This window comes from Pararge aegeria, chromosome 22 (genome assembly GCF_905163445.1).
Source record: "Pararge aegeria chromosome 22, ilParAegt1.1, whole genome shotgun sequence".
Taxonomy (NCBI): domain Eukaryota; kingdom Metazoa; phylum Arthropoda; class Insecta; order Lepidoptera; family Nymphalidae; genus Pararge; species Pararge aegeria.
In genome coordinates, this window is record NC_053201.1 from 5,901,802 (window position 1) to 5,924,714 (window position 22,913).

General features: G+C 32.3%; 1 protein-coding gene across 2 annotated transcripts; it reads left to right on the top strand.

Annotated features, from left to right (window-relative positions):
- Nucleotides 1-11,484: 11,484 nt before the first annotated feature.
- LOC120633918 (vesicle-associated membrane protein 2-like) lies at nt 11,485-18,469 on the top strand. 2 transcript variants are annotated; one of them, XM_039904323.1, is made up of 7 exons: nt 11,485-11,565; nt 14,270-14,414; nt 14,759-14,837; nt 14,961-15,040; nt 15,559-15,610; nt 16,339-16,425; nt 17,300-18,469. In XM_039904323.1, coding segments are annotated over exons 1-7 (447 nt in total). In that variant the 5' UTR covers nt 11,485-11,563; the 3' UTR covers nt 17,302-18,469. The 2 variants fall into 2 exon arrangements, with proteins under 2 accessions (XP_039760257.1, XP_039760258.1); XM_039904324.1 differs by lacking the exon at nt 17,300-18,469 and having other exon boundaries at nt 16,310-16,403.
- The last annotated feature ends 4,444 nt before the right edge of the window (nt 18,470-22,913 follow it).

Sequence of the window (22,913 nt, forward strand, 5' to 3'; positions counted from 1 at the left end):
TTCACGTATAACTGAGAAGACATGAATAACAATATAATGTGGAATATTCAAATGGAATCTACGAATTTAAGGCAAAATTTTTAAATAGTGTTGAAGGTTCGATGTCAGTGACTGTAAGTGATAAGAGTTAGCGTTTTTGTTTGTTGATAAGCTAAAATGAGTAATTTATTTATGCTTAAGAAAATCATCATCATTATCATCATATCAAACCATTACCAGACCAGTACAGGGCACTGGTCTCCTCCCATAATGCGTTTAGGCCCTAGACCACCACGCTGGCGCAGTGTGGATTGGTGAACTCAACACACCTTTGAGAACTTTATGGAGATCTCTCAGGTAAGCAGGTTTCCTCACCATGTTTTCCTTTACCGTTGAAGCTAGTGATATTGGTTACAAAACTATATCAGACTTATTTCGTTTTTTAAGAGATAAATATAAATCGTTTTATTACCAAAACCCTATTTTCATATGATGGCCTATTTTCTTTAGGAGCGGTGATTTCCTGGGGCAGAGTTCGAATCCCAGCACTCCTCTAACTTTTTTAAGTTATGTGCGTTTTAAGCAAATTAAATACTTGCTTCAACGATGATGGAAAACCTCGTGAGGGAAACTGCATGTCTCAGATTTCTCCATAATGCTCTCAAAGGCGTGTGGAGTCCACCAATCCGCACTGGGCCAGCGAGGTTAACTACAGTCTAAACCCACACGGCATAATGGTTGATATGACGATGATAATGATAAATGTCTCTCTGGGTACGTAAATAAATATATAAATAAATAAATAAATTTACTACGACAATACACACATCTAGCCCCAAAGTAAACGTTAGCTTGTGTTATGGGTACTGAGCTAGCTTATGAATATTTTTTTATGAATATACTACACATAAATACTTTTAATATAGAGATAAACACCCAGACACTGAAAAACATTCATGTTTATCACACAAACATTTTCCAGTTGTGGGAATCGAACCCACGACCTTGGACTCAGAAAGCAGGGTCGCTGCCCACTGCGCCACTCGGCCGTCAAAAATAAATCATAGATATGCTTTAAGTGTTTTCGCTTATGCCTCAAGGCACCCAAAGAACAAGCACTGGCTCCTTGTACCAATAACCCTAGCAAACAGCTCGGTCGCCTTGTTAACCTAAACAGTTAACAAGGATCGGAGCACTTAGCTGGAGTACGCTAACCGGGTGGACAAAGCCGGGATCTGTTTACCGCGCCTAGTTGCAACTTAAGTGGGCTAATTGTTGATAGAATGTCGGTATCACCTGCCTGACTCCTGGCTTCAGCCCTTACCAATCTTACACTTGTGTTACAATCATCATCAGCGCATCAACTATTGGATTTGTAATTTCCACGATCTTGTGTACCTTTAGTGCGCAAATAGATCCACCGATCAACGGATTTCAACACGAGCATTGCAGACACTACACTAATAGTGTAAGTGTAGCGCTATGTTTTCTTAGACGGGCTCACTATTCCTGCATCTTGTGTTAAACATATCATTATCATTATTGCATCAACCGATGGATATCAAACGTCCACGATCTTGTTTACCTATAGGGACCAGTAGTGTCTTTGATACGATTGTTGATGTCTGCCGATCGGTGGGTCTTCTTTGATGGGTTCACAATTCCTACATCCACCGTCTGGTAAACTTACCGAACGATTTCTAAATTTCACGATCTTGTCTGCCTTTAGTGACCAAAAGTGTCTGCGATACTTTTGATGATGTCCTACATCTTTAAAATTACCGTCATTTTTATTCCACTTTAAGTTTACTATTGAAGGCAACTCACCTGGTGCTAAGAGATGATGCAGTCTCAGATGTTAGTGGGCTAAACTGTTAGGAAGTATGGCAGTATTATATTTAAACCATACTCGTAATCGGTTTTTACGCGACATCGTACGTCTTTGTCAGTAGGGTGGTGACCAGCCACGGCCGGAGTTAAAAGGCTGGTCGTAGGTTCAGAGTGTTCTTCCTGCGCGTTCATCCTGTTTTGTTCTAGTGTTTTTGAGGACCTGTGGGTAATGGAAACGGGGTTTTGTCCATTGTCTACAATATGGTCTTTGCGTTGGTTAGCGTGCTATTGTTCGAGCACGCCTCTTACTCAAACACGAGCACGTTGAGCCCAAGGTGGTTTCGCTTCGGTGGATATCCGCTGGTGGAGTCGCGGATCTGTGCAAAAGCGTGCCCGTGGCTCCGGGCTTGTCAGGCTGTGAGTAGGAACACCGTTGGGTTTTAGTCAGTAAGAGTCTGACATAACCTTTTGCACCTCCCCGTGACGCGGAGGTATCCATGAGGATTTCCCCACGATATATAGAAAGACAAAGAAGAAAAAAAAGGTGAACGATATGGCCTATAAAAAAGAAACAATGAAGTTTTTTTAACCAATCTAAAGATAGCGCATTGTGTTAATCCCAAATTTTAAAACTGTTTATAACAATAAAATTATTTTGACAAAATAGGTAACCCCATAACTCAATGCAACCTCGCATTAAATTAAACGGTCACAAACAATTTTCACTAGACACTCACGCCTTTCACTTTCCTCTTTTCTAAATAATAATTGATAGTCGTCCATTAATACAATAACAGAATAATTATTGTTTATAAATATTGCAGTTAGTAAGTTTTTCTCATGCGCCGCGGCGGAGTCAATTGATTAGGCGGCTCTCTTTGTGATCACCGCTCAACAATTTGCTCGCGGCCGACCGCCCTAATTTTAATGGCCTTATAAAATTTATACTTAATGTATTTATCATAAGATGGTATAATGTGGATATGACGCTTATTAAACAACTCTTTTTCGTAATGTTTTTTCTTCTTTTTGCAGCTTTACTTCTTCTGGCGCGGTAGGGAAAAATGATAAGTCACAAAAAACAGATACTCTGGAGTTAGCTATAGTCAACATTATAGTTTTTCGAAAAGGTTTGTCAGTGTACACTTTCAATTGTCAAGTCTCATGCGATTTCATTGATTCAATTATACAAAAATCTAAAATATTAATGTTGAGTGAGACTTAGTTTACCGATCATGAGTCTATTAGTATTCTAAATTTATTTATGTTTATTAAGTCAATTTCTTAAATTATATAGAAATAATTTTTTAGTCATACTTTTCATAAAACACTGCTCTATGGTTACTACTTCGTTTATTCCTCTTCAATAACTTATTACAGCTTGGTCAAACACCTAACTTTAATTATCCTCTCAGCACTTTGCGTGAACCGTTCGTCCACCTTTTTCGCTGTTTCTACCTTGTCTATTCGCCTCCCCCTCCTTCGTCCATTTCTTTTTCGTCTTTTCTTTAGACGTTTAACCCTGGCTTCTTGGTCTTTTAAAAATGACCCTATACATAGTGTTTGTATTCTCTTTGCTAATATTTTGATCCTTTAATATACATTACGGCCCAGGATTCCGGTCTTCTTTTAACACCTAGAAGAAATTTGTTGGATAGATTTTTGGTTCTCCTCGACCTAAATTAAACTTGTCAGAAACGACGATATTGCTAACACTTTTAAGATGTCAAGGTATATAAAGAAAACTGCCAATTTAAATTTACTACACCTATGTAAATATGAAATTGATTCATTTCTTAATGTCAAGAATTCGCAAGAGCATCTGCTAAGTATTTGGTCGGTTTCTTCTTGGTACAATCTGCCTTCCAAAACAATTGCGATTAATGCAGGTACTAATCTTTTAACAAAAATGGAAAGTGAATAACATATTCAGTGACAGCTTTGTTTGAATTTTGTAAGAGGAAAATAGAGTTAAGAAGTCATATCCATATTATTTCATTGGGTAGAGATAAATGAATCTACCATTGTTTTATTGTTGCGCTTACATTAAGCATCGATGTATAGTGGCCACACGTAAACAAATACCCTATCTCATAATACTAAGACAATAAGGATGATATTGCAATAACAATTAAATAAAAATACCGAATTGTTTTTATGTCTTATGACTTAGATAATAAGATCTACATTAATAACAGGAAGATGCCCGAAAGGATCGTTACAATTGTTACGGGCGATGAGGTGGCTTCATACAAGGGTTCGGTGGTAAAAACAAAAATAAAAATAAACCTTAAAGAGTTTACGATAAATGATATTAATGAGGAATGAATCGCGTTTCTTTCTTTGGATTGTTATAATAAGAACGTAAACCGTACACATTAATAAGGCTTATTCATTTGTACGGTTTACGTTCTTAACCGACACACGACTAATATTGAAACATCCAAAACCACTACAATTTATTATTTTAATTTAGTAGCGTTTCGCTGAACAGGCGGTTAGTCACTTACCAGTGTCAACTGCTAAATGGAATTGTAGGAAAGATAGATATAGATATAGATAGATAGAATTTTGGAAAGTAATTACTGTAGCTCTTACTTTCTAAACGTTTACTTACCATAAAATAGAGAAAATGGTAAAAGTTTGTAAGCTATCATTCCGCGAGTGTGAAGTGAGATGTGCGCGGGGCGTTTTCACTGTTGTTGAACACAATGATGGTTGAATGAGGGTTTTGTATGTTCTTTCTGTGAATAAAGTTAAGATATTATTATATTCATCAACCTAATTACCATCCCAAAACTGGACACATGTTTCATTTCGAATTCTCTATTCGAATATAGAAGTTTTTGATTTGGACTTTGGCATTAAGGAAGAACTTATAAAAAAAAATCCGGTGTAGTGAGATGATGGTGAAAATTAGCCTATAGATTTTACAGTACGTCTTTATTCCTGTAAACTTATTGTTACCCTTAATTAATAAATCAATATATATTTTAATGAGATAACAAGAAGCTCACAGCCGTATTATATAGCAGGTTATTCTTTTGTTCTATCTTTATAAAGAAAAACATACTTTTTTATTTTATATCGATAGTTATTTTTGTTAAGATATATATGTATATGATTAAAATGGTGATAAGAGGATATACAAATAGAGATTTTAAACTCCGTCAGGTGTTATGTATATATAATTATATATATTTATTCTGATGAAATTATTACTACTGCTGCTCAATCTTTTTATAAAAAACTAGCTGTTGCCCAATTGTTTACATAATTTTAATGTATCATCAATAGTTTTCTCAGCGCACGCCAAGAAATGAATTTTATAGGCAACATTTTGCTACTTTGGGTTACGTTATTGCAATTATCTTAATTATCTTTTGCAAACACTTGCTGGAAAGCTTAATAACCCGTTCTGGAAGCACTGGGTGAGTTTACATACACACTTAGCAAAAAGTATTGAATATTTTTTTTTTCTACCGGTGATCCCAGAGCGGATAGTTACCTTGACCAAAGGATTAGTTTGGCCATCCAAAGGGGCAATGCTGCCAGCATCTTAGGAACTGTACCTCGCTGCGGTGGTTTCGAAGACGTTTTAGATTTATTTAGTTTTACATAGATTTATTTATAAAACAAATGTGAAAGGGAAATAAATATTCATTGTAATTATCGTTTTTTTTTAATTTTATATTTATATCGCATTATTAATTATAATTGGATATTGTATATTGTTAATTATATCTTTTTCTTTTTTCTAATTTTGTAATTTAAAATGAATTACTATGGGTTTTGCCTGAAAATATAGAGATAATTATTATTAAGGTATTCCAATTTTTTTTTAACAAAAAGTATAGCCTATGTTACTGCTTTATATAAATATTTGGTGCAGAATTGCTTAATATCGGTCCAGTACTTTCTAGCCTCTTCGGTACTAACATAAAATCTTTCCTTTTAAATAATAATAAATAAATATACTACTACAATACACACATCGCCATCTAGTCCCAAATTAAGCGTAGCTTGTTTTATGGGTACTAAGATAACTGATGAATATTTTTTATGAATAATATACATAAATACGTATAATATATAGATAAACACCCAGCACTGAAGAAAAATCATGTTCATCACACAAATACTGTCCAGTTGTGGGAATCGAACCCACGGCCTTGGACTCAGAAAGCAGGGTCGCTGGCAACAGCGCAAATCGGCCGTCTTTTGTTTATCATTAAGTATTAGTTTAAGCTTATAAACTATTTCCCAAGAAGTATGTACGTGTTTCGTATAGTCTTTAATAGTTTGTAGGCGAGGCACATATTTTCCAAACATCTGGCTGTAGATCCAACCATACCTAGTAATGGAGTACGGATGAAAAAGCTCCGATAAAGGTAAATAATGATGTTGTGCTGCGCCTTAATTAAGACCCTATAGTAAGCAATTAAGCTTCATGCAGAACCTCCTGCTAATTAAGAAATGGATTCTTGCAATTTATTAATTGGAACAATTTATATTCGATACTTGAATTTTAGTGAGAAAACTTTGTAATGCTCGTGTAACTTCAAATTTATATCTTTGGCTTGTTACCATTGCTTAACTTTGCAACATAAACCTTAACGTGCCTAAAATTAAGATTACAATTCTGTAACGATCAAAAGAGCTCTTTCCGCAATAGACATTCCTGCTCTCATTGAGCCATCAAAGCCGAGATTATGGTAAGAGACCAGCAAGGCTAGCATGGGGAAAGAATACAAATTTATCTTCTCCCACAGCTTTATCAAGTCTCAGAGCACTGGCGCACAGGTGGAAATAATATCCAAATAATATATGTGTAATAATAAACGGGGATATACTTCTCCTATTCCATGTTCCCTTGCTTTAGCATGTGGACACGTTAATTACATCCTCTGGCAGGGGATATAATCTGGGGATATAAATTTTGTCTCCTGCCTTTGCTAGCCCTGCAGAGATAAGTGACGCTGGTTCCTTGGGAATGGGGACAGCCACTTTTTGGACACTTTATTGGCTCATCTCATATCAGGAAGACGACATCAAGACCGGGAGCTGCAGTTGGGATGGCTAAAAACAGCAATAGGTGTAAGTATGCCCCTTTTACAGAGTTACATATTTGTTCCGATACCCATGGATACCCTGGGGCTATGAAGTCAAAAAATGTGAGACATTACACCGCGGTCGATTGCTTCATATCTGGTGACAGAAGGGCTGGGTAATTATTTGAGCAAAGAATAAGCCTGGCTGTTCAACGCGGAAATGCAGCCAGAGTTCTTGGCCTTCCACGCGGTCATGACCTTTAAAGTAATAAGTTTGGTTATAAGCTTAATTGTCAATAAAACAAAATATATTAATAAACGGGGATAAACTTCTCTTATTCCATTTTCCCGTGCTTTAGCAGGTGGACACGGTAATTATATCCTGCCCGTGCTAGCCCTGCTGGGGATATAAATTTTACCTGTTGTTTCTGAGATTGCATACACCTTGCAGTTTGACGCAAGATACTTTTTATACCGGGAAAACTAAGGGCTTTCGCAGGATTTACAAGCAACGAAAAAAATGCATACGAAGTCGCGGGACAGCTAGTTTATTATCTATATATATTAAAGCCAAAGGTGACTGACTGACTGACTGACTGATTTATCTATCAACGCACAGCTCTAACCACTTGGCGGACCGGGCTGAAATTTTGCACAAAGATAGTTATTACAACGTAGACTTCCGCTAAGAAAGGATTTTCGAAAATTCCATCCCTAAGAGGGTTAAATGGGGATTAAAATTTGTATAAAATCCTTCATTTATCAATTGGTTTTTCAAGTTACATCCATGAAACTTTGATTATAGGCAAAGGCATCAAAATAGGGGATGAAAATTTATATGAAAGTTACTTATTTTAACAGTAATTTCCGTTTATATTTTTCTATTAACAGCAAGACTTTTTTAACCCTTTGTAGTTAAAATTTTCCAATTAAAAAATTGGAATTTGAAGAAACGCTTAACGTGAGCGAAGCCGCTGGCAAAAGCTAGTAGATTATAAGTCCTTGCTCTCGATTTGATAGAATTTCCCGCCAGAAAAGGCGAAGAAGTCGATGCAAATATTCCAAAAACAACGAGAACCTCCGGTTTTTTAGAAGTCACTTAAAATAGCTGGTGTTCCGTTAAATCAGGGTTTGTTCGTGCGTGAAAAGCTGTCTCTCTTGTAGCTATCTCGGGCAAAACAACTGAAAAAGACAACAGCGTCAAAGCATTTAACAAAGAGAGTATACTTTTTCACGACTTTATTTAGGTAACAACTGTGTTTCAAATATTTCATAAAGAAAAGCAAAAAAAACTTTGATAGTGACAGTTCGTGAAATTACATAAAAACAGCAGGGGAATCTTTATGTAGGTTTATTGGTGTAAATCAGACATTTAATACTAAGAAAAAAAAAGCTATATTAAATGAACTACTTACGTAAGGAGCTTACAAAATAATATTATAAATCCCTACTAATATTATATTCAAATTCAAATTCATTTATTTCAAGTATAAATGTCAATGTTAGTTTGTTACGCTTTCACGCAAAAACTACTTAATGAGGATCGGCCTCATGAATCTTTGTACACATGTTCTTGGAAGTGTTAGAAGTAATATAGGATACATTTTATCCCGACACTAAGCTCGGTTCCTTTGGGAGAGGGGATGAAAGTGTTTGACGATAACTCCGACAAATTATAACCGATTTAAATAATTATTTTTGTACTATAGATCGGTAATAATATGTGATTAATTTTGCCCAAAATTTGCTTGGTGAACATCTGATGAATGTGGTTGGAGATATAGGACAGAACACCTCAGCGGACGGCAGCAAACCCCTCATTTAAGGCTTAGCGATACTGAATACTTTAAATATTTTTTAGAACTACAACTAAATTGATTGCTTGTTGATAATAAAAGCTGCAACACAAACCTCCATCCTCCATAAAGTCCAATGTTCCAGAAACGCTGAAGATCGTAACAAGTGGAGGCGCATCGCGGGGGCTGCTGTTGCCAAAGAAAATGTATCATCGTCATCCACGACCACTCTGTCAAGAGTGATCGACTAAGGAGGAGGAGGAGGAGAGCTTGCATTCAAACTCTGGCGGTGATAAACCACTGAGCTATCACCGCTTCGTTACGCCACGACCGCCGATAAGGCTAAAAAAAATTGGAAAATCCAAAAGTGCACGCCTCATAGTGGTCATTCGCATTTTTAAAATAAATCCTAAAACAAAAACTCAAGTTTTTAAAATGAAATAAATAAAATTAAAATCTTTATGTCTCACGCGATTTTATGAGACGAAATTAACATAGCGCATGCGCGAATCTTGATTTTTTCCACAAACTCTTGCATATAGAAAAAATAGTTTTTGATAAATTATAATTAAACGACAGTACTTAGAACGCTAATATTAACTAGGAATCAGCACAGTGCATTACTTTATATAATAAAATAAACAATATTCCGGTAAGATATTTTATTCGTCCAATTTCTCTGCCACATACACGGATCCGTAAACACAGACCCACGGATGTCCAAGAATGATTAGTTTTATTATTATTTACTACATCGAACAAGAATAATTGCTTATAAAATATATATCATATGTGCTAGAAAGATTATTAAACTTGATGTTAGTGCACTCATATTATCTTGTGTTATACTAATAAAAAAAAACATCATTTAATTTTTGAAAGACTGGGTTGTTTGACATGACGAGAGTAGAGCCTTACTTAACGCTCCGCTTATGAGGCGAACAATTAATGTTTAATTCGTTCATCAGATTCCTCCCCCGAGCTGTTTTACTTATAGAAGTATGCACCAAGTACATTCATGCACTGATAGATCCATTGATAATGTTACACGTGCCGTTAACTCTGCACCCACGCCTGCCACTGCTGTAGATGCACGAATAGAGGAGGGGGATCCCCTCCTTTATGAACTTAAACTTACTTACTTAACTTTTTCTATTCATTAGTTTTAGTGGAAAATATGTTTTAAAAATAGAAGACAAACAAAAAATAAAGTATATTTATATTATCCTTAAATATTTTTAAAGTATCTGTATACAAAAAACTGTGTGTTTACTTATTAAGATACGTAAGAAATGCAGTATACGTTGCAGTGTTCGGGTGATTAGAGCTGTAATCACTGAGTGCGGCGGTGCGCTTTTGTACTTATAGCTCAAGTTTTAACAATACGTTATTACGTTTTAACTATTATTGCTAACGTTTCGACGTACTTAAGATGTGGACCTGTGTGGACACACCAATTAAGTTTTTCTCATACAAACATTGCTGTTTAAAGTATCAAAACGAAGGATGTACCCATATTTTAGGTGCAGTATAAAGTATATTCATATAGAAAATACCAAAAAAACATCAAGTATCAAGATGTACCTATATTTTACATCTGTAGTGCGGTACAAAGTACATTCATGTAGAAAAGTATATCCATTGATAGCACGTGCGATGTCACCTGGACCTACCCCACGAGTGGGGACAATCGATGCGACTCACGCAGTGCCGCGCATGCGCCCTGCGAATGCGGTACTGGCGGCAAGAAAAGTGGGTCATGTGGGTCATTTACTATCGCAGTTATAAAGCACTTTTTGATAATGGTTTATTTTACTTAGCTGTCCAGACTTTTTTTTATGGAATTGGTAACATTAAATTAATTACCTCTTATCTTAAACGAGAAGAATACTGTGACAAAATTAATCATTCGCTCTCTGTATAAGATGATGAGATGTTCAGAAATGGGATATGAATTGACCGAAAATTATTATGGAGACTGATATAACCACTGCGTGTGTTTGTCAATATTGAACAAAAAACTATGTTCGCAATATTTTTGTTTTAAATAAAAAGTAGTTCAGAAGCAGACGTATTAACCTTAATTAATCAATCTTACTTTTCCGCGTACATATATTGCAATTCCAATAACCTATTCAGTACGTTTTTATGAAACCAGTGAACATATTATTAACAACGCCTATTTTTAACATACAGTTTTTTATAATCTTATGTATGTTTGTAAAAACTTAGAATGTTCAAAAACTTATTTTTTAAGGTATTTTATACATATATTCCTGATATTTACTCCGCATGGAATTTCTAGCGAAAATTAAATGTCTGAGAAGAAAGTAAATATGGTTAACTAGTATGTATATTTTTATACAGAATCAATGACCTCCGATTTACTGAAAAGCTTTTATGCCTGAAATGATGTAAAAAAAATCTAACACAATATTTCATAAATACATTACTTCCTAATATCTTTACAAACTTTTATTTTTAAAATTTGTGTGATGCTGGTGTCGAATAAGTTGTACCTACACAAATTTATTCACTAAATTGCTAGGGCTAAAAGGCCAAGATATATATTTAGGTACAACATAATTGCCACAAGTTATTTTGTTAGGTAGTCTTTTAATAATAATATTATCTTTAATTTTTTTTAACTATTTCAATTAATCCAACTATATGAAGTAGGTTAGACGAATATTTCTCCATAAGAGTTCGCTACATAAGAATCTCCAAAAACCGACCTAGTTCCACCATGACGCAGGCTCAAAAGCTATAACCGAAGCACATTTGTACGCGACGTTACTGCGGCCGTGTCAGTTGCTTTGCGGCAAGCACGCGTCAGTAAAAGCTCCCGGCCCTACAGCTAACTAAGTGCAATTAACTCTATTTTTATTTACAAGTGTCCAGGACAAAATGTAAGTGATATTTATAAGAAATTCAGATAACTCATATCGAATACTTTAAGATTACGTTCAGCAAAAAAGAGCAGCAGATTCGATTCAAATTTGATATCAAAGACAATCAATTGTATTAGGTATTTTTTTTGTGGTTTCAGTGTTTCAAATAAAATAAATAGAGTTTCGTAAATCTTAGTGCAAATTTTCCACCCTACTCAAAAATTTTGTACATTGAGAAGACGTCTTATTTATTTTTCGGCAAATAAATAATAACTAAATTTATTGTTACTGTAACTATTTATTTGTACTGTATACAAATTAAACGATTTCATTACATTATTGCAGAAATAAAAATGACAATTTTAACCAGCAAATGTACATTACGTCATTATTATGTTATTTTTGTAAGTGTCATTAAATTATGTATTAAATTACGCCATCCTTTTTAAGATTTTGAATATTTTTTTAAATACCACTTAATAAAGAAACCGTCACTTTTGTTACAAAGTTAGAATCGAATAGAGATAAAAGTACGAAATAGGTCGCATAATTTATCTTTATAATAAATATTATTTGTTCAATGCTATTCCACAAGTAACTTTATATATTATCCATCATTTTAATATTACATTTGTAAATGATACTAGAGTTCTCAACGCACCCTGGTGTTAAATCAACCGCAGAACAAACTTAACCAGGTACCTATTTATTTTTTCTGTCATGGTCCAACAGTATCATTAAGAACTAATTAGCTATCTACGACTAGTATAAGCAATTCATATCCGAGATTCTTTGTTTTTTTTGTAATTCTAGGTGTTCCAATAAGACTTTTCGGACGTAAAATTCGTATCTGCAATATTTGACAATAAGTGTGAAAATAAGAAACCAGTAGGTACTACTAGACTCGTTCACAATAATAGTAAAGAGTATAGAAATTTCTAGCAATGTAAAGAACAAAAGTTGCGATACGTATATCGATTGAGTATTTTAAATATGTATCATGGACACAAATTAAATTCACTTGCGTTGATCCTCCTTTGCTTGGCATTACTAGTTTTCCGATGGAACTAAGAAATAAACAACTTCATGATTTTAAGTACAATTATAACACAAATTTCCAATTGGCCTTCGTACAAACTTCATCATCCTCATCCTCCACAGGAATACCAAAAATCATTTCTGGATACTTCTTGAGCGTACGCAAGGATTATTTCTGAATTAAGTGCTATATTGACGGAAGGCTATATTGACGAAAGTTCGTCATAAATGTTTAAAGAATTTCTTTCCAGAAATTCATTAAACATTTATGACGAACAGATGATTTCGACTTTTGAAAAAGTATTAGACCATTAAAAAAGGTTATTTTTGACCTACAAATACATATTTTTCCCGTCGTCGTCTTAATCGTCTCTCGCTAGACAGGATAATAATTTTAAAAGTGCTGATGCTGTAAAAGAGTAACTGCTGAGTTCCTTGCGGGCTTTTCCGAAGTAGAATCTGTTTTCTTATGATAGACTTGTAATTTCATTATGATCATCATATAATGGTCACTGAACACTGATCTCCTCTCTAATTGTAAACGTTTCCGATGTCGCTGTGTATGTAACAGACCTTCAGTGGTCTCAGATAAGCGCTATCATTTTATTCTTATCTTTAGGCGGCTTTGTACAAATCCATATGATAGACACAGAATGCAGGATTATGTTCTGTAAAAAGAAAAAAATAGCCAATGTTCAATTATGCATTCTGAATTCAATTTAGATAATTGAATGAAAAACCAATTACTTGAATACCCTATTGTTATTTAAAATAAATTTTGTAAGAATTTCTGCAATAGAGTATTTAATCTACGAGCCTGTATTGTGCTTACCGGTGAAGTATATGATGCCCTACTTCACCATCGTTTGGCTTTCAGCCAATATTTTATTGATGTTTCTCAAAGTTAGGTACTTCAGCATCTTCAAACTTGTACGTGATAATTATTATTTGATGGATCCCGCGAGTATTAATTATCTTTGATTAGCTTGCTTCGTTGCAAAGTTATATAAAACATACTTGAAATGATTTCTCACTTACATAATATGAAGTATTTTTCTGACTTTCACGAAAAACACATAAATAAGAACAAAATAATACTACTTTGTTGAATTAAACCGTGATAATTTTATGAACGTAGTCGGTTTTATAATTATATAACCTAGTTAGATGAATCATGGTCAGAATAATTGCTAAGTAAACAAGGTTGAGGTTGTATGATATGTAAATTAAATAGTGACCTTGTCAGTGCTGAATAGTACGGACTATATACACTTAAAAACAATACCAAACGGAACTTCTCTGCGTGATAACTGAGCTTCTCATCCCAAATAACCACCGTCTTCAAAAGTTTGTGTTAAAATTCTTTCAGCTGTGCCAAATCGTGTTTTTGACATATTGTAAATCTACAATAACTGTTTTTTTTTTATTTCCACTACAACTTATCACTTGCCACAATCTCACTTAGTGGAACATGACGAAGCAGTCTAAGGTGGTAGCGGGCTAAGCTATAAGGGGTGTGGTAGTTATAATAAACCCATGCTGTACCTAATAGGTTACTACGTGACATCTTGGTTGGATGTATAAATTATATTTTACTAGTTAAAGTAACAAATTACAATTTTGACTGATCTGATCTGATCTTATCTGACTTTGATGTTGAAAATTTTGGTTTTCATCGTATTAGGGCGGCAGAAGGCGGCGCACCCGGTGGCTTAGCTCCAGCAGAACCACAAACCGGTCCAGATGGTGAGATCATCGGCGGTCCCCGGACACCACAGCAAATTGCTGCGCAGAGGAGGCTGCAACAGACTCAGGCTCAAGTCGATGAGGTAAAGCAATTATTAAAATATAAACAAGCGAATACAAAATTAAATTTATATATTTGAAAAAGGACACTTGTAAATAATAGCTAAAATATAAACGTGAAGGAAAAATTGAATGAAACAAAGTTAAGTTTGTCATTTGTGCAATGAATCAACGTCTACGTGTATACTCATTGATAGTGCCAGCTTACGTGACCTTACACTCACGATGCCACACCCACCATGTCTGGTGGCTGAATCGACTTTGTACTAATCACGCAAATTCTTTTTTTATTCCCATTTTTATAAAATTAATAATAAGTTCTTTTAGATAAAGTCACAAAATGCAGTTATTTATTTACACTTTTCAGGTGGTTGATATAATGAAAACAAATGTTGAAAAAGTGCTTGACAGAGATGCAAAGTTATCAGAACTGGATGACAGGGCAGGTAAATAGATATGTTAAAAATTTCAATCTTAAATTCAATAGTCTGCACAAATTAATATTGTACTTCAAAAATGTGTTTTTTTGACAACAGTAATGGGTATTGTCTATAACCTTTTATTCGCAGACGCACTTCAGCAAGGAGCGTCGCAGTTTGAACAGCAGGCGAAGAGTTTGAAAAATAAATTTTGGCTACAAAATCTAAAGGTAACTTTAACAGATTTTGATCACACATAGAAAAAAAAACATACTTAAGGAACGTATAGAGGGAACAAAATCATACGTGCTGGTTAAATGTCACTATAATGTAGCATAATATAAACCCATTACAAATCCACTACAGGACACAGATCTGCTCCTATAGTGAAAAGGGTTTAGACAGTAGTCCAAACTGGCCCAGTGAGTCTCCACACGCCTTTGAGAACATTATGATGAACTCTAAAGCATGCGGGTTTCTCACGATGATTTCCTTCACCGTTGAAGCAAGTAACATTTAAATTGCTTAAAACGCAACTAAGAAAAGTAAGACGTGCGTGATGCGATTTGAAATCGGCCACCGGGAAATGAAGCCGAAGTTCTAACCACTAGGCTATCATCCAGCACAACATAATAAACATAACAAACACTTAATAGTAATATTATCTTTTATTGACTATATTACAATACAAATGAATGAAGAATCAGTGCCTAGAATGCTAAAGACATATTGAACTATAATGTTTCAGATGATGATCATAATGGGTGTCATTGGAATCGTTATAATAGGTCTACTGTTTGGTGAGTATTGAAATGTTTGCGGCTTTGGTTTTGGTAAAATTGTTGTTGTGAAGTGATTCAGTCTTAGAATGACGGAGTTTAGATGTATGTGCCTAATTTATATAGATGCATTTTGTACAAATTAAATGAAAATAGTTATGTTATAATTTGAATACTAATAGCATAACTTAAATTCTAATAAAATTGTAAATTTTAACAAACATCTTAATCGTAAAAAGTCTTAGTATAATATATGTCATGGAAACAAAATAGCACACATCACACTTAATTAATTGGCTAACTAAGTTTTTAACTATATAATTACGGATATATACATATAAATACAAGAATAATACTAACCTCATACTCTAGTTTTATAGGATCGCATTGTTTAGGTTGCTTCGATTTGCTTCCTGGAGTTATTTCTCGATTCTGTCATAATAGTCATCTTTGTTGTTATGTAATTGTGTTTTAGTTTCAATTTGTAACACTTACATTTCTGTCCACAAATTGTGATCTTTGTGCATAAAATCAAATAATAGATACTCTGATTCAAATGAAATCTAGCTTAAATATATTTTTTAAAGGCTTTAAGGTTAGTATTTGTTTTTGATTTAATTTTATGCGCATCTTTCCTCGTCTTATGTTCAGAATTGAACATAGCGATAGCGTAGTGGCTAGATGCTTCGTGGCGTATGTTCTGCTTACGGCTCTTTGCAGGTGATAACATTAAACAAATGTTTGGTTAGTTCGATATCGTGGCACACCGTCTATGACCGGCGTAATTACTCCAGCTGTTACCGGCAATGCTACTGCAACTATTACTCATATTAATTGTAAGTTTCATAGTTCTTCTTCTTCCTTCTTCTTTCCTTTTTCTGAGATAAGAGCTTGTAGATTTGCTTTATTTATATCCTTCAACGTAAAATAATAAATTAAAATTTAGGTTTAGCTACTTGTGAATGTTACTATTTAGAACTTGTATATATTCATAAATCTCACTTGTTTTCATGTCAATTGCTTTTATATGTGCTGAATTTATTATAATCTCAAATAAGGTAAGTCTTAACAATTTAAATAAAAATGTATTTTTAATTATGATATGGTTTTTCATTATAGTAATGTTAAAAGCGTTTGTATTAAGAACGTAGAGAATAAATTAAACTTGGTAGTGTTTTTACATTTAAATCTCTTAAATTATTTAGACATTTTTCAATGACTGAAAGTGTTAATGCAGGCTTGCGTTGTACGAAAGTCTTATTCATAACTAACACACACGAAAACTACTTAGATCACTGCCACAAAATTTTTAGGGTCATTTTTGATACATTTTTTAGATTACATGTATTTAGAGGCAATAGAAACGCTGTTTTGTTTTTTGATATAATTTATATATAACAAACAATTTATTTCTACAACCATTTACATTGTCACTTCAACACAATAGTACCTTAAATATACTTCTTTACTTAAAAAAATGTCTACACTTCTGCAATTTCGTGTGAAAGCATTAGTAACGAAGACGAATTTCTCGAAAATAATGAATTATTTTTAATATTTTAAAAAAGAGAACACTTTTACATTTTTAAAGGTATCTTAGTATTCATGATTAAGGTTTTTAACTAACTGAAAGTACCGAAGTATATATAAATTCATCCCATCAAACATCAAATATTTTATTACATATTTAAAATTGTTTAAATGTTACAGGAAAATACATGTAACCATTCATCGCAGGACCTCTTCTAAAGGAAATGTAATTAAAATTCATAAATCTGTAAAAGAATAATAATGTAATAACTATTAACAATAATGAACTGTAGAACATAGCCTAGGAATATGTATAATGGTTAAAGAATATAACCACACTGAACATAAAATTATTCAAGCTGTAAACTAAAATGTTCAGCTTTTAGCATATTGTAAAATAGCTTTTTACATAAATAGTAAACTAAAAAATATGTCATGAAACTTTTAACAGATTTGACTTCTTCTGTGTAAATAGTAACTTTTATTATGTAATGGTATGGTATCTAACTCAATTTTGTTTAACTTAGTGTACACTTGAATGGTTTATTTAATAAAACAAAAATATTCAGTAACTCCCAGTTTCTGTAAGGCTTAAATCATCTATTAACTAATACGTCAATGTGGATGAGCAATAATTTAAATCTTATTTTAGAAACACCAATCAAACTCAGTTCTAATATAACAATAATATTATAAATTATGAGATATGAAAAATATTTTAACAATTTCAGAATGTCTTACTATCGTTTGTGCCGTACCTAATTTGCATGACCTTAACAACCACAGATTAAAACATACTTTAATTGCCAAATAAAAATTAGTCATTCATTATGTTGTTTGGTTTGTTTGATCAATGAATTTCAGAACAGAAGATTTCAGATATAGCATTTCAGAAACTGGCGGTTAGTATATTGAAAGTAAAATAGATGAAATTCATATGAAAATGTATGATTTAATAGATGCCATTGAAAATTATTTCATAGATTTATCTCAAAAAGCATAATTAGCTCGATGCTAGATACTTATAAATTTATATTGCGTCAAATTAAACGAATTATCTACACGAGTTGTGAAAAGTTAACGCTAAAGTAGGAAAAGTTTATTTGCAAGCCTTGTAATCTTTATTTCATCAAACAACGCATTGTAATTCATTTAAATTGTAATAAAATGAATATGCTATATGCGAGATAAGTACGTTTCAATATCGGCCTACGAAATTAGTGGTTTTGTTTAAGTCTACTATAAACTATTGAAACATATTATTTTTCTTAATATCGTTCTAGTGATTAAATTATACACCTACATTAAAATATGAAAAAAAAAAACGAATTAAAGTTAAACTATACGAAAGCCGCCAAAAGAAAATAAAGTTAAAAATATGGAATTGAATTCATTATTATTAAGAGATAAGGATTAAGAGGTTTCAATAACTGGTGGGGCACCCTAATTGGAACTAAACGTTAGTCCTTGACCTAACGATTTGAAAAATGTGAATCAGATATATATTTTTTTTTATAAAATTATATAGCAGAAAATATGACTAAAATTTTGTACATCGTCGTTTTTCCTGTTAGGGTGAACCATTGCAAATCCTGGATCGAAACACATTGCTGAAATCCGTGACATTCGATAAACAATAAGCCTAATTTGCTGCACCCAGTGAAAAGCAAAATTGTGTGTAAATTATTTTTTACACTTTTTCAACTGTGTGTGGTGAAATCAACGTCTCTGTAAGGCGCTCCGACATCCTGGGTGTCAAGTGTGATATGGTATACTTACCACTTAAAGCGCCATCTAGTGACAGTATAATTTTCCAGTATTGCAAGTAGATGGCGCTGTTTCTTCACCATATTAATTGCAACTTCCACGTGATTGCTATTAAACATAGCATAACGTGAATATGAACTTTATTTGGAAAGATCTACGTAGCGTTGCTAATTAATAAAAATATATATATAGAAATTTGTAATATCCGTCTGCTGCTTATCGTGGTTTATAACAAATTAACATAATTATTTATTGTACGGCAGATCTCACGCATTTTAATCTTTTGAACTTCATCGTGCGAAACTATCTTAATTTATTTAAGCATCACACAAACTTTGATTGATTAGATGTTATTCCAGTGAAGAAATTGCTGTATTATTTTAAAATAGTGTCAGACGAAATCTTTAGATTATGTTTAGTTTCAAGATTTCATTAAGTCAATTGTTCGAATTATAAAGAACTTTATTTCAATTATGCAGCTTTAGTGTTACTACATTGATAACATATATATATATATTTAAGAATTAAAATATGATGGTTAACTTATAATTTATCTAGTTGTGATAGTCAAAGTTAAATATTAATTTATTAATTACTTACATTAGTAATAAAACAACGAGATTATAACCGACATATACGTTTATGAAACGTTATTTAATATTATCGTAGTAATTATTTAAAATCAGTGCCATACAATTTTACATTTAATAAGTATTTAACAATTTATGTAAAATTAATTATATCATAACAATTTCAAAAAAGTTCGGATAAACGGGTGTATTCTGCTGAGGTGAATGTAGATAGGGTTTATTTATATTTAATTTAACGAAATCAAGAATTTCAAGAAGAGCTAAAATAGCGGAAAGATTTAAAACTGATGAAAATAAAGAAATAAGATCATAAATCACAGACAATATCTATTATTTCCATTCCGGCTTTATTTATTGCTAATAGTTTGAAGATTGTGATCCTTCTTTTCATTTTACAAATACATTCGAAAATTGAGTACATCGTGATGCCAACCGAACTGATTGATGATCGAGATACTAATTTGAATAAAAAATTAAAAAGTGAAAAATTATTTATTTTGCATTAAATAAAAAAGGTATATTTGTAAAGTTACTTATACAAAACATAAATTCGTCCATTTTTTTGCAAAGATAAAGATAGGAAAACAATTGCAAAGATAAAAAATTCGCTACTTATTGATGTTTGCCATATAGCACACGACATTCTTATGGAGGGCATCACACAGTATAAAAGTTTTAAATAAGTGTTTAAAAATAAATTAGCAAATTTACACATTCGAGAAATAATGGTGCCATTGACAATATTAGTTACTTTATCAAAAAAGGGTTTAAAATATATTTAAATTATTTCTTAGCCGTATTACTATCGCTTAAGAATTTACTATTATGTGCATGTAATTATAAAAATTAAGAACAATAATTAATTGTAATTATTTAATTTTAAAACTGCTTTTATATATGTATTTTAATATTTCTGTGTTAATTTTATTATTGAAATTATTAATATTGAACTAATAGGTATCTGATTTTTATCGGACCTATTTTTATTATTGTCAGTGCAATTAATATGTTCCTTATTATATTTTTAATCTATTATTGGGTATAAAGTTATTATACATATTATATTATGTAATTATGTTCCAGAGCAATAATTAATTCATGCGAAATATTATGAAAACATTTCCAGTCCTATTAATAAAATGTAGGTTGGTGGTGCCACCAGCAAAAAACTGTCATTTTCTTGTAGAAAAAGTCATGTCCGTTTCAATAAAACAGTATACAAGCTAAATAATTTCAGAATTGGAATACAATTTATGAAAACATTTATTATGTTTTGAAGTAAATTATTATTATAGTAGACCGGCTAGTTGATAATGTTTTCTAATGAATATCAAGCATTTAGTTCTGTTCTATTGAAACGGATGTTAAGGCATTTATGTCACGTTAGGGTCAGAGCAGGTCGAGCGTAAATCAGCTTATCTTCGAGCACTTGAGTAAAGTCGTATACTCTTGATTTGAAGATGTCAAATGTAGTGGCGAAAACAAAGGGCCAGCGGTGTGTACTTGTGTCCATGGAATATTAACTAAATACGTAGCGATGCAGATCCTTACGCAGCCTACAATTCTATGGTAAAAAGGTCAGGGAAACTAGATCAAACGGTTCTTGTGCACAGTCTGCAAGAGGTGTCTTCTAGCATACAATGCAAGATATAATGTGTATTTTCTATATTGTATAGGTACTATTTACGACTCTCAGTGCTCGGGTGATTTCCGCTTAGAGTGCCATTATAGTATGTGCTGCTAATACACGTAATGGGATAGGGTACATATTAAATACTTAGTTAGTAAAAACTTTGAATCATTACTACGATATGTCTACACACTATAGATAGTATAAATTGTGTCTATACATTTTACAAATATAGTTCTTTTTCACAATTATATTACTAAAATAAAATAAGACATTCGCTAGTTCCTTTCAATAATACTTTTAGTAAAAGTAGTAAATAATAATTAATTAAAATACCGAAATTAAATTTTATTTCATGTCTACTGCTAGAAACATTTAAAATTATATTTAGATATTTAAAACTCGTGTTACCTTTAAAATTTAAAATGATCAATATGAATGAATTTAATGGATATTTTTAATCACTGTTAGGATGTTCTTATTTCGTAGTTTGAAACTGAATAGAAACTTTACCTACTTCAAATTTGACACTGAAATACGATATGTATGTTATACATTATAATAATATAAATAAGATGCTACTCTCAATGTTTTAATCAAAGAGAGATCATCCAATGAAATTAATTTGACAATAATATCCAACTTAAATATAAATAAATCTTTTACTTTTAATAAAATAATACGTAACATTTTATTAACACATTCAAGTATGCCATTGTTACTTAATTATGGAATTCTGCTGATGTATTTATTGTTATAATTTTATATAATAGCCTTGTAAATAGGCTTAGGTATATCCTCATTCTTTTGATTCTAGTAAAGTTTTCACTGAACAATGTTTGAGACATTAATGTTTTTTTTTTTTAAATTATTTTTAGAATTTCTTTTATATAGGTTTGTAAACATTACACATCCTAAGTCGTCACTCTTAATAATTAAAATATTAAAAAAAAAACTTCTAGGATAGGTTCATTTTTAAATGCACTCGGTTGTTTCTCAAAGAATAAAATTATATTATTAAAAATTTAGTGTTGAGATTATTGGGAATGAATTCAATTGTATTCGGAATAAATTCAATTGCAACGGGTGTTAAATAAAAATGTTATTGAAATACACCGTGTACCTAATATGATAGTGTGTTTTTTTTACCAACCATCCAATTTAAATATGAAATGATGACATCCGGCAAATAAATAACTTTTAATTGTGAGAGGATTACGAAGCATTATGATTTAGGGTGAATTTTAATTATTTTCTTTAATGTAGATTTATAAAGATAAAATATTTAAATTAAATGTAATAGAGCTAATGTGTAATTGTTTGAATACTGTGAAACTTCTTTGGTATATTTTATTGATTTCGTTCACTTTTACTTCACATTAAATTCATAATATTTAATAAACTTTATTTCAATATTTAGGCTAAACGTTGATAAGCTTAATCTTCGGAATTCCGCAAAGTAACGTCTGCTTGTATCCAATAGATAAAATTAAATTAAAGGTAGCGATTTTTGAATGTTAATTAATTTGTAACGTACAAATCTTATATAAAAATACTTTTGTCACCACCAGGAGGGGTGGTCAGTTGTTTTTCGGGTGTCGTTCGAGGTGACTAAGCGATTACTAACATGCGGCCGATTGGCGCAATTTGTAGCGATCTTCCTTTCTGAGGCCACAACTGGCCTTCGATTCCCACAACTGGAAAATGTTTGTGTTATGAGCACGAAAGTTTTCAGTGTCTGGGTGTTTATCTATATATTATAAGTATTTATATATATTATTAATAAGAGAATAAAATAATTATAAGT

Bases quoted from the DNA above. Each gene is read 5' to 3' on its own strand.
- LOC120633918 (XM_039904323.1), top strand. The intron at 14,415-14,758 runs GTAAAGCAATTA...TACACTTTTCAG, and splicing joins CTCAGGCTCAAGTCGATGAG to GTGGTTGATATAATGAAAAC. The intron at 14,838-14,960 runs GTAAATAGATAT...TTTTATTCGCAG, and splicing joins AGAACTGGATGACAGGGCAG to ACGCACTTCAGCAAGGAGCG.